The sequence below is a fragment of the Cygnus olor genome, chromosome 12 (assembly GCF_009769625.2).
Source record: "Cygnus olor isolate bCygOlo1 chromosome 12, bCygOlo1.pri.v2, whole genome shotgun sequence".
NCBI lineage: Eukaryota > Metazoa > Chordata > Aves > Anseriformes > Anatidae > Cygnus > Cygnus olor.
In genome coordinates, this window is record NC_049180.1 from 12,907,669 (window position 1) to 12,922,503 (window position 14,835).

Genomic DNA, 14,835 nt, shown 5'->3' on the forward strand with positions numbered 1-14,835 from the left:
CAGTTGTGTTCATCCATGGGGCACATGCTTGGGTCCCTGAGGGACAGCAGCATCTGTGCAGAATTGTTGAGCTTTGCCCAGGAAACACCTGAGCTTAACCTGCAAATTCAGAGTGCAGCGATGGTGCAGTTAGGGCTGCTTTGAGCTTCCTTGGAGAAGGATTCGTTTGGGCTTGAAATTACATGAAACACAGGATTTCACTGCGCCTTTGTGCTTTGCATGCCCATATCTGCTTCTTTGCCTCGCAGCTTGGTGGGCTGGTCCCTGAGGATGGGGTTCCTACAAAATAATTCTTGTGGGGTGCCTGGGGCTGAGGAGATGCATACAGAAACTTCTAGAAATATGGGTGTGCTTGGGGCGCTATACAAGACGTTCAGCTTTCTGAGCCTAGTAAATATGGGTTTTGCACCACTCCTTTGCAGTTGAGGAAGAGAAAACCAAACCCTAGAGAAGCTGGAGGCCTCACAGCAGGGAAGACTTTTCCATGGGGGGAGGCAGTGCAGGGCCCTGCACTGGGATGTGGCCCCAGGGGACCCAGATCGCTAGGAGGGGAACATCCAGGGCTCTGCTCCGCATCCCTCCTGGGATGTGATGGTGGGATTGCTGTCTGTGGATGGAGCTTTGGTCAGGATCGCTCATCTCAGTGCTTTCTCCTACTCCAAAGCATTGTAGGTCGGCCATGGAGAAAGATTTCCTATCGTGCTCTATGGGGAGCTAGCCAAAGCAAGTATTTTTGGCACTGGTGACAGCATTTGCCTGAGGCTCTGTCTGTGTGCAGCTCGTAACGGCCACGACTGTATTTCCTTTCTAATTGCATTTGAATTTAGCACGGTGATGACTGCTATCCTTTTTATTCTGTGTCACCTCAATTTGCCCCATACGGAGCCTTCCGCTCATTCCCCCCGAGCTGTCACCTGCTGGGTCTTCATGGCCAGGGGACTGGAGCGTGAAGGGGGACAGCAGTGTGCCGGGTTGGAAGCTGCTGCTCTGTCACAGCGCTCCCTTCTCATCTCTTGATCGGGATCTTTAGACACCAGAATGATTTCTGCTGCCAGCGTAGGGAGAGACTGGGGCAAGCTCTGCAGAGAAGGCGGAGAAGAGGGGGAAGATGAGGCTGTTCAAGGCTGGACTGAAGGGGCTGAATTCAGAGGTGCTGGTCCTGACTTGTTCGCTGGGTGATGCTCCACAAAGTCCTTTCCTCTGTTTTCACGTGTATAAAACCATCCATTTCATCCAGCTGATGTGATGCCTGAGTCCGTTAGTTTGCTTTTAAAATGCTCTGGGACCCTATTGTGGAAAACCCTGTAAGGAGCAGAAAGCAGATACTGTGTTCTGGTCCAAAAGGGAAGAAAAACAGCTAATGCTAGTAAGCCACAGCTGAGACACGGTGAAGCACTGGGGTGGGTGCACCCGTGTTTCTGCTCCCTGCCTCCCACAAGCAGCTCCGTGGGTAGGAGAAGCCAGGTAGGGCAGCTCGTTGGGTGCTCCTATAGTTGCAGCAGCAGCTTTTGGGCCAGGAGGCTCTGCTGGGGGCTGCTAGCTTTTGAAACCCTCTTCTCAGCTTGTACTTGCAGAATAAAATCACCTGCTGTGCTGGACAGCAGTGATCTGGCCCATGCGGGACCCCTGGGCTCTGGGCAAGCCCCTTGCTGTGCTGTTGCAGCTCCTCGCTGAGCGTGTCGCTGGCCCTGCTCTCGCATGGCAGCATCTGCAAATATGCTGCTTATTAAATTATCCGCTTGGTTTCTCTCTCCCTGTGGCCTCAGGCTGTGTGGCAGGCTGCAGCGGCAGGAGGAGGGTGAGATGGATCGCTTCATCGAGGGGTGTGCCGTGGACCCCACTCTGCGAGAGCGCCTCTCCATTCTCTCCCGCATCTTCCAGAACGAGCGGGCAAAGGTGCGGGGGGATTCCATGCTCTTCTCCGACGACATCTTCACTGTCGAGCCAGTGGTAAGCGACAGCTGGGAACCTCTCCCTTCTCCTCCTCCCGAAATGAGGTCGCTCGGCACATTCCTGCCTTGGCTGGGAGAGAAGACATCAGGTTTCTAGCAAGGCTGGGAGAGCAAAAAAAGCTGCAAGAAGCTGCCCAAAGCTGAGCTACCAAAGGACTGAGTTTGCTGCTGTAGGCAGCATCACTCTGCTCCACTGACACGTAGGGACACGTAGGCAGCGGAGTGCTGCAGTGCTTGCTGGGCTCTGTGGGACGGGTCAGTACCTGGGCCTGCCATACCTCTCTCTCCCCAGTGTAAAAGGGAGGTGGGAGCAGCGTCCAGTTCAGCCCTGCTCACGGGGAGCTCCCTGGGAGCAAGGCAGCGGTGCTGGGCCGTGTGTGCTCAGCTCGTGCTTCCTGAGCGTGAGCTCCTCTCGTCCACGCACCCCTCTGAAACACACTTGGAGCTTGCAGAGGTAGCACTTTGGGCACACCTTACACACACTCTGTGCAGCTTAGCAAAGGACATTAGAGCATTGTCAGTTCGCGTGGTAATCCAAAAAACACAGAACAAAAGAAAAAAACAAAAACAAAACCAAAGGAGGCCAAACTCAGCCCAGGTTTAACCGTGGAAGTACCAATCCCTTCATGTACAGTGTCTGAATCTCCTGCCGACTGCCACCTCTGAGCCTGGACACAGGGCTGGTGGGCTGAAACAGGCTTTTTGAGCTCTGTTGCATGTAATCACAAATAGTTCTGCTTTTCTGCTTATGCAAACAAACCCCCAGGTGTTTCAACCAACCCAAGCCGTGACTGAATATCTGCCTGGTCTGAGCAGTGCAAAATCTTGCCTCATCTTTAGAGCAAACCTTAGAATGAGCCCAACCTCTTCTTTCCCTTAAAATAGGTGAAACTTATTTTTTTAGAGAAGGGGACCGTGTTCTCTTCCTGGTTACCCTATAGCCCAGACGTGGCTGAGAGCCACCAAGCCCAGCAGAACAAGAGCGATTTCACCCCGCTAGCTTGTAGCGGCACGGTTGACCAAGAGAGAATGTCAGAGCAGTAGGAACAACGTTGTCAGCAGGAGCTGAGCACTAAGAGCATCCTGTGGGGCATCAGGGCAGTGTTTGGGGCGTGTCCCAGGGCTCAAGTCCTGAGTGGAAATGTTTCCTAGCTGGTTCTGTTGCTGTTAGGCACCTTGCTCCAGGACTGTCTGTACGTGGGCTTATACACGAGTCTCTCCCCTTCTGCCTTGTGCAGTGTTACCAGGCTTTTGATTTCCATTAATTCCATTATTTATGGAACAACCATTTCCGTATTCAGAGCTTTGCTTGTGTCTTTCTTTCTCCTCTGCCCAGCATGTGGATTTCTTTTCATCAGATAGGTATTTTGTCCTCTATCAAACACAGAATCTGAAACTCCACTGTCACTGACTCACAGCCTCCTCCCTGGTGATGGCTCCGTGCCCCTCTGCTTTGGCAGACACCCTTTGTGCTCTCCCATGTAAACCTGATGAAGAGGATGCCCAAGGCTGGGACCTTGATGCCTCCACAGACCTTCTGGCCATCAGTAGGGGTTGCTCTCTTCTTCCTACCTATCGCAGTGGAAATTACCAAACCCTTTTGTGACCAGGGATGGGAGGAAGGATGGGTTAAAGCTGATTCATTTTTTAAAGTCCTCAAATTGTTTCCAGTGGTTAGGAAGCTGGTGGAGGCTTACAAGCTGGAGAACTTCCTGGGCAGGATGGCTCTGCGGAGTTCGTGCAGGAGCTTTGCTGCCTATGTTGATCACCAGCTGCTGGTATTTTCAGCTGTTGTTGCCTGTAGAAGCTGCAGCAGATCACTCCAGTCTGCACAGGGTTAACGAGCTAATGAAAATTATAACACTGCCAAAGAGAAGGCAGTGATTTTGGAGCTACCATGTGACGACAAACATTTTGAGCAGCCGTCCCAGCCTGTGGGAAACAAGCTGTTACACAACTCCGACTTCCCCAATGCATCTCAGATTTGGCTTAATTTGTTTTTGCAAATACTCGCAATATGTCAGCAGAAGCAGCTGTGGTAGAATTCCAGGTGGCTACCGCAGGACAAAGTCCTTGTTTTTTTGCTGCATCCTGCCCACCACAGCCTGGCTGTAAGTCACTTTGCAAACACGTGGGAGCTGACTCCTTGGAAATGGAAACCAGGAGAAAGGGAGGGCATGGGTTTGTTACCATTGCGCTGCCCTTGATGAGCCATCGCTGTTGTGCCCTTGCCTGGTGGTGATTCCTCGGCACCACGTGTGAGCTGGGAGCGGATGGAGATGGTCTGCAAGATCTCCAGGTGTTGGATCTCCAGGTTGTGCTGTGGAGGCAGAGGTTGGACCAGGAGGCAGCAGCATGGGAACCAAGTGGGGAACCAAGCTGCTGCCCGTGCCCAGGGAGGTTCCTGCAGGTTGTGGCAGAAGGCACCGGCTCTGCTGGGAGCACTGGTGCGTCCCACAGCCCGCAGTGGGTTCAGCTATTTACAGGAAGAGGCAGCTGTTAGCAGGACACACCTTGGGTGCTGTTTCAGTGCTTCTGTTGCCAGCATGGTTTGGGGTCAATGTCTGCTTTGAACAGTGACTTCCTTCCTGTGGCTCGCATCCCCCTCTGCAAAACAAGGCAGAAGATTTGGTGAACTTCTCAGGAGCAGCTTGTTCTTGTTCAGGCTGTCAGGAAACTGGCAGATTCTCATCATTTAGGGGCTGAGGGAGGGGGAAAAAAGATCTGCAAACATCTGCAGTTGGGCTCTTGCATGGAGACCATGTGTGCCTCCGTGAGTCCCAGCGTGCTGCTGCATCGCTCCGGGCACAGCCGCTGCAGTTTTTGTACTGCACCATCGTGTGTTCATCCTCTGCAATTGGTGCCACCAGCCTGACGCTGCCATTGAGCATTGTGCTATGGTGTCTGCAGCACCCTGGGTTGGGTTCCTGCCCTGGATAACAACCACAGCAGGGTCGCATGCTCCATGTTCTCCTTGCAGACAGCACACCAGCCCAGCAGACCACTCGCTCCGGAGCTCTCAAGGCAGGCACGCCTGCAGCAGCTAGCCTGAAAGGGTGGGAAATGAAGCATATCCTTTTAATCAGCAGCCCTTGTTTTCCCAGGGGTAGCAGGAATGTGGTGAGGAACCTCTTCAACAGCCTATTTTTATTTCCCAGGAGAAATAACTCATAATATCTTCTAGCTTTATAGTCTGACATACTGCAATAACGAAGGGAGAAATGACCAGAATTTCCCAGAATAGTTATGACTGTCTTAAAAGAATTTGTTTTAGTCGTGGAACAGTAGAATAAAATGTAACTGGTAATTTTTTCTTGCCCTCCACTTTTGGAGTCAAGTTGCCTGGCTTACAGACTAACTGTAGAACACGGAAGTTTTCTGTGGACGGATTTCCAAAAGTCTTCCCTGAAAACAGGCTGCATCCTGCAGCAGGGTGATTTCACATCAGGAGATGCGTCTGTTAACTGCTGATGAAGGTTTTCTTGCACGTGAGGATGAGTGCAAGGCTACACTGATAACTCTGCTCAGAATTATCCTGGAGGGCTGTGCTGGTGCATAGAGCCTGGGTTTTGCTGCTAGTCCTTGGGCTTGTTTCCTCTGGAGCCTTGGAGGTGTCTCATCTGACCCTATGCTGGGACGGGACCACGCTTCAGATTTATGGAGATGTCCCTTGCTAGGGTCACGACCAGGGTAGTGTGCTGCACCCTTACCTGTTTAGGCTGTAAAACAATGTCTGCCCGGAGCCCTGGGCTGCCCCCCATGGATTAATCGTGCAGCGTGCGAGGACATCCTAGCAGTATTGCAGCAGTTGCTGTGGTCTCGGTGGTCCCGCAAATCATCCCACCAGGAACCGAGTCACTCAGAGCAGCGCCTGCGGAGACTCATTTCCACTCCCTTGCTGTTTGGAGACGTAAATTCGCAGCGTTCTCCCAGGTAGTTGCTGAAGGTGTGTTTCTTCTTGGTGCTGGGGCTGTTCCTCGGGCTATGCAGTGCTGTGGATCCTTGTTTTCCTGGGGCTGGTGCACCCCTGGTGCTGTGCAAGGAGTAGAGAAGGATTTTACCTTGTCCTGTGGAAGAGTGGGTGTCCCTGCCTGCCTTTGATGCAAAACTTGGGGCTGGGGGAGAACCTGGGCTGTTCTGCCTCGTATCCCCAGGCTCCCAATAGATTATCCAAGCTAGTTATGGGTAGTGGAAATGCTGCTGCCTCTCTTGCACACCCGGGCATCCAGGTCCTGAGGAGTCAGCCCTTATCCCCTCTGTACAACAGGAGCTCTCCTTGGGACACTGGGGCTCTGGAATTTTGTGGTTGAAGTGCTGGTGGTGCTGTGGGACCCCAGCTGGGCTCTGCTGGGGGCCAAACCCTTGTTGTGCTCAGCTTCTGCCCGCTGCGCAGCAGGGAGCCTTTGGAACGTGTCTTTTCAGGGGCTCTCCCTGAACTCCTCCCTGCCATAGCTGCAACATCTCCTGATGCTGTTTTTGAGTGGTTTCCCACTCCTGTCCCTTCTGGCTTTGTGCCACCTCCCTGGGTCCCCGTGCACTGCCGGGCCTGTCCCTACTATGAGATATTGCAGGGCTGAGCCCCGGCGCTGCGTCGGCCCTATTTCCATCACAGATGTGCTGGTCTCGGAGTTGGTCGAATCCCACAGTCAGCTAAACTCGCTCAGCTAGAAAACCATGCTGTTGTTTGCAGATACATATTCATCAGGCCAACAGGTTTTTAATTTTCTCCCTTTCCTGCTTAGGTTCATTTTTTGCTTATGAATTGTATTACGCTTGCTTCCATTAACGGGAGATGTATTGCCTCTGTCAACTGCTGAGTAATAACCCAACTGCCCCGAGGTGCCCACAGGGCCAAGAAGCCTGATTTTGGTGCGTAAGGCAGGCCGTGAGCAGCAAAACTGGACTTTGCCAGGTGGCTGGCCTGGAAGAGTGGTTCTGCTGCATTACACTCATGGGAGTTTGTTGCTGGGTCTCTGGAAGGAGGGATGCGCGCTTGCTTCCCAGGCATGGTTGGGCTTAGTGAGAACTTGTTCTGCTACAACGGGTATCGATATAAAATCTCAGCCTGCTTTTCCAGATGTGTTCCAAAGATTTACAACAACTACGGAGTCCCAGCGAAGTTCATTTTGTGGTAGGCGATGTCTGGGCTACCCAGGGGAAATTTCCCCTCGGTTTTGCGCCATAGCGGAGGTCTCGGTCTTGGTGTGGAGGTGGTGGGGGATGCTGGCCTCTGGTTTCTTTGGGTGCTCTCACAGGAGGCATTTGGTGTTGCTGATCAGCCCACACCAAACTGAAAGGCTTCTGCACAGTTTAAGGATCAGGTTTAAGAAATCAGGAGGTAAGTGCAAGGCACTCCTTGGTGCCGGGCCAGCGAGGGTGATGCAGCACGGAGCAGCTGAGCTACTGTTTTTGTGTTGGCAGTTTTATCCTACAGCAAAGCAAAGGAACAGTAGACAGAGGAGTTGGACCAGCCCCGAGCCAGCTGGGGTTGCTGTGGATCCTGCTATTGGTTTTCTCCCCCAGTCCCGCTGGCCCTGCCCCATCCCTTTCGTGCACCCTCTGCGGTTTGCAGCCAGCTCGGCTGTTCTGAAACCGGGTCCATCTTGCTGCTGCTAATTGCTGGGCATCCCTCACCTTCCCTGTGCTCTGGCTGCAGGGCTCAGGGCATGGTGCCCACTGCTGCTTTGTGCCCCTGCATGAGATGAAGACCTCAAGCACCTCTACCACTCTCAGCAGTGTCCTCCATCAGTGTGCCAGCAGTGATCTCAGCATCACCAGTGGTGCTATGCAAGGATCTGGATTAGACCCTGAGGAAATAACCCAGGGAAGCTTTGTCTTCATCCTATTCCTTGCTGGATAGAAGCAGGATCTGGCAAATATCTCGCTTCTAGTTTTTTTGGAGAAGAAGCCAAGCAACTTTGTGCTTTCAGGCTGTGCGTGTTGCTGTGGCGGTGGTGATTTCTTGGTGTCGGAGGAAGTTTCCTCCCCGCCTGCTCTCCCCTCTATGCGGCTCTCTCCGAGCAGGCTGCATGGTCTGGGAGCTGTTTGCAGCTGCAGCCCAACAACTTGCCACGTCTCTTCGATCTCTGCAAGAACCGTCCTCTGAGCTCGAAGCACCGAGTCTATGGGAAGCGTTACAGCTGCTTAATATTTCTGCCCAAGGAGTGCTAGAGGCTCCTGTCATCTCAGGACTCTTCTGGACAAAGCACTGAGGATACCCAGCAGCCAGCAGAATTAAGGCCTTAGTTTGTTGATAGAATAATAACTCTGCTCTCTTCGTCTCCTTCAATAAGCCAATTTCTTCATCCCTTGCAGGGATTATTATAATAATTGTCAGAACTGCACATTTATGCTAACAAATGTACAAAGAAGCACTGGCAATGTTAGGGCTCAAGTCAGACGCTTGGGATGCCTCTAAGCAAGAGCATGACAAAAGCTATTTTACCTGATTTTTTATTTTTTGGGGGGGTTGAAAGAGGTGCAGATCTGTAGGCAAATGCCATCTCTGTGTCTGATCCTGCGTTCAGGAACAGAGGGGGTGTGCATCCTGCAGAGGCAAACAGGCCACATCCGACTGTCGGCTCCTTTCTCTGATCTTTAACAAAATGCCCCTGCCAGGTGCCAGCAGAGGTGAGGGGTTTAGAAGCAGGTGTTTTCATCCGATACCAAAATCTTTGATAAGTTTTGTTGCTAAGCATTCACTTGCTCCTTGCTCTTCATTGATGCATGAATATGGGCTACAAGGCTGTGGTTGAAAAGGAGAAAGGTGATGTTTGGAGATATAAACGGTTTGCTGCCCACTTCTGTTTCAGGAGGGAGACATCTGGCCAAACTCCTCAGCTGAAATTAACGTGATCTTCAAACCCCGCGAAGCTAGAGTCTATCAGCAGACCGTCTTCTGTGACATCTCAGGTACGGCTCCCCTCTCCCTCTTCCCTCACCCACTGTGCTGGTGGCTTTGCCCTTCCTCTGGGGCTCTGCATGGTGCTGGTTATGTTCCAAGAGTGGAAAGGAAACATCATTTTTTCCCCACATTGTCCCCGTTGAAGAGGAAGGGGTGCGAGGCCATGGTCCTCCAGCAGCCAGGCTGCTCTGTGCTGTTCCCTTCTGAGCTGGCGGATACAAATGTCACGGAACAGCTTTTTATTTATACAGTAATTGCAAGGGGTTTGCTTGGCAAATGCCACCTACGGTAATTACACAGGGCTTGTGTTAACAAACTGTCTTCCTGCCCGCCAGCTGCAGTTGTTAGAGATGTGGAAGGGAAGGGTTTATTTTAAAAGTTGTCTCCCAGGGGATGCTGCGCTCCTTCTTTGACATCCATTGCTTTGCTGCAGGCATCTCCAGGGCTTGCACCAGGAGGGCTGCTCCACAGCAGAGAGGGAGGAAAGCTGCTGGCGTGCAGTCCTGGAGCCAGACTGGGAGACAGGGGCGCAGAGCTGGGCAAGCAGCCTGCTTCTGGGAAGAGGAGCTGGCTCTTTCATGCCCCCGATGGGCCCATGGAGAGCTCAGCTCTTCCACTGGCTCCTTGCAGGAGGACTTAGAGGAGGTCATTTAACTTGTGCCAAGACCCCCTCCTTGTAAAACCAGAGCAGATTGACTGTGCTATCAGGGTGGGAACTGTCAGAGTCAAGGTCCCTTGGTGCAGAAAGAGTTTGAAGCCATCTTCAGCTAAGGAGTTAGTTGATTTTGCTTTGTTTCCTCTAAGAAGCGTGGCTGTTCCTTGTGCGTTTGGATGCTGGTCACAGGTCGCTTAGGAGCGCGATCTGCAGGTGGCCCATGTGTCTCTAGCTGAGAATAGGTGGAGGTTTTACCCCAGTGCAGCTCCGTGCATTGCACAGCTGGATCTCACACCCCACGGGAAGGTGTTTTGGCCTCCGCTTCTCTGCAGGTATCTCCTTGCGTTGCTTGGAAGGTCCTGGTGGATCAGGGGGTTTACAGAATTGATCAGCATCATGCAACCCGCAAACCTGGCGGTTAAGAAGTGATTTGAAATTTGCTCTCAGCAAATATTTGAGCTCAGAATGAACCTTTAGTTATTCATGCAAATAAAACCATGGCTCTTGAGTTGCTGGAAGGAAGCGTGCAGAAGACGATGGGGGCTCAGAGGCACAACATCATTCAGTTTTAGGTTTGTCTGCTCTCAGAAATGTATTAGGCTTGGTATTAGGACTGATTTATTCCAAAACCCTTAAGCCTCTCACAGGCCTGGGCCATGAGAGCTGGAGGAGCAAAGCCCCATATGATGAGCCCAGGGGCAGAGCCGTGTGATGCGAAGCTGTGGATCTCTGTTTATTGATGTGGTTGGATGAAAATCACATTCAAAAACAGCCACAAAACATGGGGCTGCTCTGTGAGCAGAAAAAAGGTGTCATAAGCAGCAGAAGTTAAGGATTTTGACAGCAAAGTCCTGTGCTTTCGGGCCACTTGCACTGATTTGGAAGCAAAGAGGTGACTGGTAGCAGTGCTGGGTTGCACGCCCTGTGCAATGTGCCCAGGTATTATCCCTCCTAAGATCCAAATCCTCACTCCATAGCATCGGGTGTGGATTTGGGGTTGAGGCCCAAAAGGAGGCTTGTTTTTAGTCTCAGTCCTCCTGAGCGAGGCTGCCTGTACTTTGGTCTGCAAGGAGGAAGAGCAAAGTTTCTATTATTTCCTGAAGCTCCAGGACCAGCATAGGGTGGAAAGGAGAGTTTCTGTGGGCCTTTGGGAGAGGCTGAGGACATCCTGCAGGAGGAGGATCTGGTTCATTCAGGTGCAGTGGCCATAGGAGACATTGCTCAGGTGCATGCACTTCAGCTTCGCAGCGTGATCATGGACAAAAGCTCATCACTTGAAAACGTTTGCCATTTCCTAAAAGCTTTGGTGGTTTAGACCTAGAGTTTTTAATGAAAATGAAGCCACTCATGATGCCAGATGGAGAAATCTTTTGACAGTGAGCACCCAGTGCTGCCTCCTTTACTGTGTCTGTGAAAGAAAATCCACAGCCCTCCAATTAGTGTCTGAGCTGTGAAACACAACTCTCATCTCTGCTGTTGGCTGGCCTTTGGCTGTATCCATTTAACAAACGTTGAATTCAACAAAGCTCCATAGCTCTTGCTTTCTGGCTTTGGGCTTTTATTGAACATCCTTACCTCGTGGCTGCGAGATCAAAAAGTCAGGTGTCATTGAAAAGGCTGTGCCAGGAGAGTGTTTCAAGCACAGTCACCACGTTGTCGCATCTGGGTCCTTCTTTCCCATAGCAAGTCATCTAGGGCATTTTTAGGGAATTTTTTAATGGTGCAGCAGAATTTGGAAAAAAAAAAAAAAAAAACCCGCAACTTTCAGACCCTAATCTTTAATAAATGGTGAGCATCACTCTAGGACTTTCCTCTCCTCCTTCTGCTACTCACCTTCCGTGCAGAATGGGGTGGCAGCAGGGAGACCCAAGACCAGACTCGAGGTAGGATTCAGGCACGTTGGGCTGCTCCAGTGGTTCAGAGAGACCTTTGGACCAAAAACTCCTGTGTTATGTCACCTCAGCAGCCCTACGGAAGCAAAGGAGCATGTTGGAGTTCGGGTGTAAAGCTGCGCTCCTGCAGTGAGGCTGGGGGCTCCAGGGAGGCTTCGCCATGGGCCGTGTGTGTCTGTCCCTGCTTCTGTTTCATGATCTTTGTGCTTTCACTGAATGGGTTTCAGCCTCACCCAAACTCATGGGTGGAAGCTTGCAGATGACATGTGAAGTTCAGTGTTGTTTTTTCGGGCACGAGCTGATGGCTGCATTAGAGACTGTCCCAAGGGGGCACTCCTCATGCATCCCCACAGGGAGGAGGGGGGTTCTGTGTCTTCTGCTAGAGCATCCAGAGCTGGTCCTTGCCCACGTGGGGACAGGGACTGGCACTGAGGGGCACAGAGGGAATGATGGCACTGAACTGGAAACCTCTCCAAACCTCTTCCCAGGCCGAGAGACCAGGCTGCCCCTGCGCGTCAAAGGGGAAGGCGAAGGGCCCAGGCTGCGCTTCAGCTTTGACCAGCTTGACATCGGGAAGGTGTTCGTTGGATCGGCCCACAGCTACGAGGTGAGCTGGAGGAGGTTGTGTTGGGTATCTGCACAGCACTTCTGTGGCTGGGAGCAGGGCAGGTGGCACCACGCACTGCTCAAATCCAGGGGGCCGGGCAGAGTCTGGGTGCTTTTGGTGGGGTCTGGAAGGCGCGTGTTGTCTGTGAAATCCCACTCCTACTCTTGGTAACCTTTGGAGGGCAGCTGGGAGGCTTCGTGCACAAACTCAAGACCTGAAAGTGGCACTAGGTCAACAGGGTAAGTGTTCGGAGGCTATGGGTTCAGCCCTGGATGACACGTGCCTTTGTACCTTGGCTGTTGAAAAGCAGCCAGAAGGAATTTGAAGTACAACCCAGTGCAAAGAGGTTTTGGTGGAGCACATTCTGCCTGATCCTGAGCAGTGGAAGCCACCCAGTCCCCAGCTCAGGTCTGGTCCTTGTGCAGAACCAGGGAGCACCCTCTGCTGCCTCTCACCGAGCTTCAGACTTGGTGCCTCCCTGGCTCTATAAAGAACAAAGCCTTTCTGCAAAAGAAGCCGAGGAACTTTCCATAGATTTGCCCTACCAATAGCATCATTTTTTTTTCAAATTAAAAAAAAAAAAAAAAAAGCAACTGAAAAGAGGTAGTAAATGAGGCAATGCATCATGCCAGACATTTTCAAAAGCTTGGCTGTGGCAGGGAAGGACATGTTGAGGTGTTTTCTTACCAAAATATTTTGCGCTCGATGCATTTTTAATGCTGATACCTTATTGCTTCTCTCTATATCAATTTATTATTTTCATTACCTGAGAAAAGATGAATAAGCCAATGATGCTGTTAGTCAGTGCTGTCCTAAACAGCTGGACTGGAGATAAACCTCAGCTCAGGCGGGCTCAATAAGTGTCCAATGTACCAGTGTGGGGTTTGAATACCTGAATATTTTCAGCAGCAGCTGCAAAATTAAAAAGCAAAAGGACACTTTTATGCATCTGTCTCAGTTTTTTCAGCAGATTTCTTGAGGGCAAAAGGTAGGGAAAAGAAATCCAACATGCACAGACCGGTGCGTGGAGAGGGCAGGGTTTGCCCTGTACCGGTCGGTAAGCGTACAGCTTTGCTGCAGGGGGTCTGGGGACACCACCAGCACCCCAGGCACACGTGGGCATCTCGCAGAACTCTACAGGTGCCCAGGGATCATCGCGTGTTCAGGGTGGTAGGTCTCTGAGTATTCTACAAAACATGATGTTGGTTCTAAATTAACATTTTTTTTTTTGTCTACACAACAATAAAATCTTAGGCAATGGCTATGGCTGTTTGTAAAGAGAAATTCTTGAACAGGGAGAGCTGCTCTGCACCTCACTCTCATCCTTTCCTGACACTGCTGGTTGAGCAGATTGAGGAACTGGCAGACTAAAGAAACTAGAGTTGCTCCATTCTTATGAAATACCTCCCCTTTGCATGAGGAAGCCCAAAGGCGGAATTTGTCCTGCTGTATTTTCTTTGGCTTCTGCCAGGCAGCAGCACACAGCTGCCTTTTACAGATGTTAATTGTTTGACTAGAAAGTAGGTCAACCTTTTGTAAGAAAGGAAGGTTCCTTACACACTTCCATTTCTCTTGTTGCTGCAGGCGGTCCTGTTCAACAAAGGAGCCATCGATGCCCTCTTTAACTTGGTGCCTCCCGTTACCGCTCTGGGCTCCTGCTTCACCTTCCTCCCCCGGGAGGGCATCCTCATGCCGGATGAGCTCCAGGTCATCCACATCTCCTTCAGCTCCACCATCCTGGGCCAGTTCAGTGAAGAGTTCAAGTTCAGCGTGTATGGGTCTCACAAGCCCGTGACCTTGACCATCAGGTGAGGACGGGCATGGGAGCTCAGTGACATTGCCTGCTGTCCCTGGGTAGTCATGTCCCACCAACCTCATCTTACGGTGGCGCAGGGAAAAAAGGTGCCTGGGGGCTCAGTGTGGGGATGCTGGGGTCCAATTACTAGCCTGGAATCCTGCAGTAGTTTGCCAGAAGTGTAATTGCCTGCAAGAGGGACGGCTGTGCCTCCCGTGCTCTCAGCACCCCCCTTTAACCAAAAGCCTTGGGTCCCTCTGGGAAGCAGCTTCTCATGGTTGAGCCAGGAGTACTGTAACTTCTCCAGGACCAAGAATTTGGTGTCGGGTTCTTCTGTGGCCCCTTGGCACAGAAGCGAGGGTGTGAGCACAGGCCAGTAGGGTTTTGGAGATAGCTGAAGTGATTTTGCAGCCAGAAGCAGTGTTTTTAAAACCCTGCGTTAATAATCCATACAAAACAGGGAGCTGCAGCCTCAACATCATGTCTAATGATGATGTGTTGGGACAAGAACTCCTCCTGGCTCTGGTACCTCCTTTCTGCAGCCAGGGAAGTGCTGATGTGACAGACAGGGAGCTCTGCAGCAAGTATGGGGACTTGGGCAGCATCCCTCGGGCTGGTGCCATTACAGGAGATAAGCCCACCAAGGAAAACCGGGGGAAATAAATAGCAGAGGCAAAGCTAACTTCTTGGGACCAGAGCACCATATTTCAACCAGACCTTCCCATGGGCTGGTGGGATGTTGTGATGGAGGCAGGAAAGCTGATGGTGGGTGCTCAGGAGCTTTGGGCTGGCTCTGCCTACTGGGCAGCTGTTGGGAGGCACCAGAGCACTGGGGCAAGGCGTGGAGAAATGAACACAGCCTGCAGTCATTTTTACCAAAGGAAAGGGAAAATAGGTGAAAAAGAGCAAGAAGGTTATGACTTTGCAAGAGAGAGGTGAGTAGGTCTGTTGACCTCTGGTAGAGAAACAATTATGTTGGCTTTGTGTTTGGAGGGAAAGATATGCTTTTTTTGGAAATCAAGAGGGAACA

General features: G+C 51.5%; 1 protein-coding gene across 8 annotated transcripts in view; it reads left to right on the forward strand.

Annotated features, from left to right (window-relative positions):
* The window catches only part of HYDIN (HYDIN axonemal central pair apparatus protein), a 121,738-nt gene that overhangs the window by 26,010 nt on the left and 80,893 nt on the right, over positions 1–14,835 (forward strand). For all 8 annotated transcript variants that reach the window (XR_005823631.1, XM_040571108.1, XM_040571109.1 and 5 more), the window contains exons 8-11: positions 1,767–1,950; positions 8,765–8,864; positions 11,892–12,010; positions 13,595–13,818. Coding sequence is in view for 7 of the 8 variants with exons in the window: in XM_040571108.1 (XP_040427042.1) it covers positions 1,767–1,950; positions 8,765–8,864; positions 11,892–12,010; positions 13,595–13,818 (627 nt within the window). In the remaining variant the exon portion in view is untranslated. The remainder of the gene's footprint in view (positions 1–1,766; positions 1,951–8,764; positions 8,865–11,891; positions 12,011–13,594; positions 13,819–14,835) is intronic.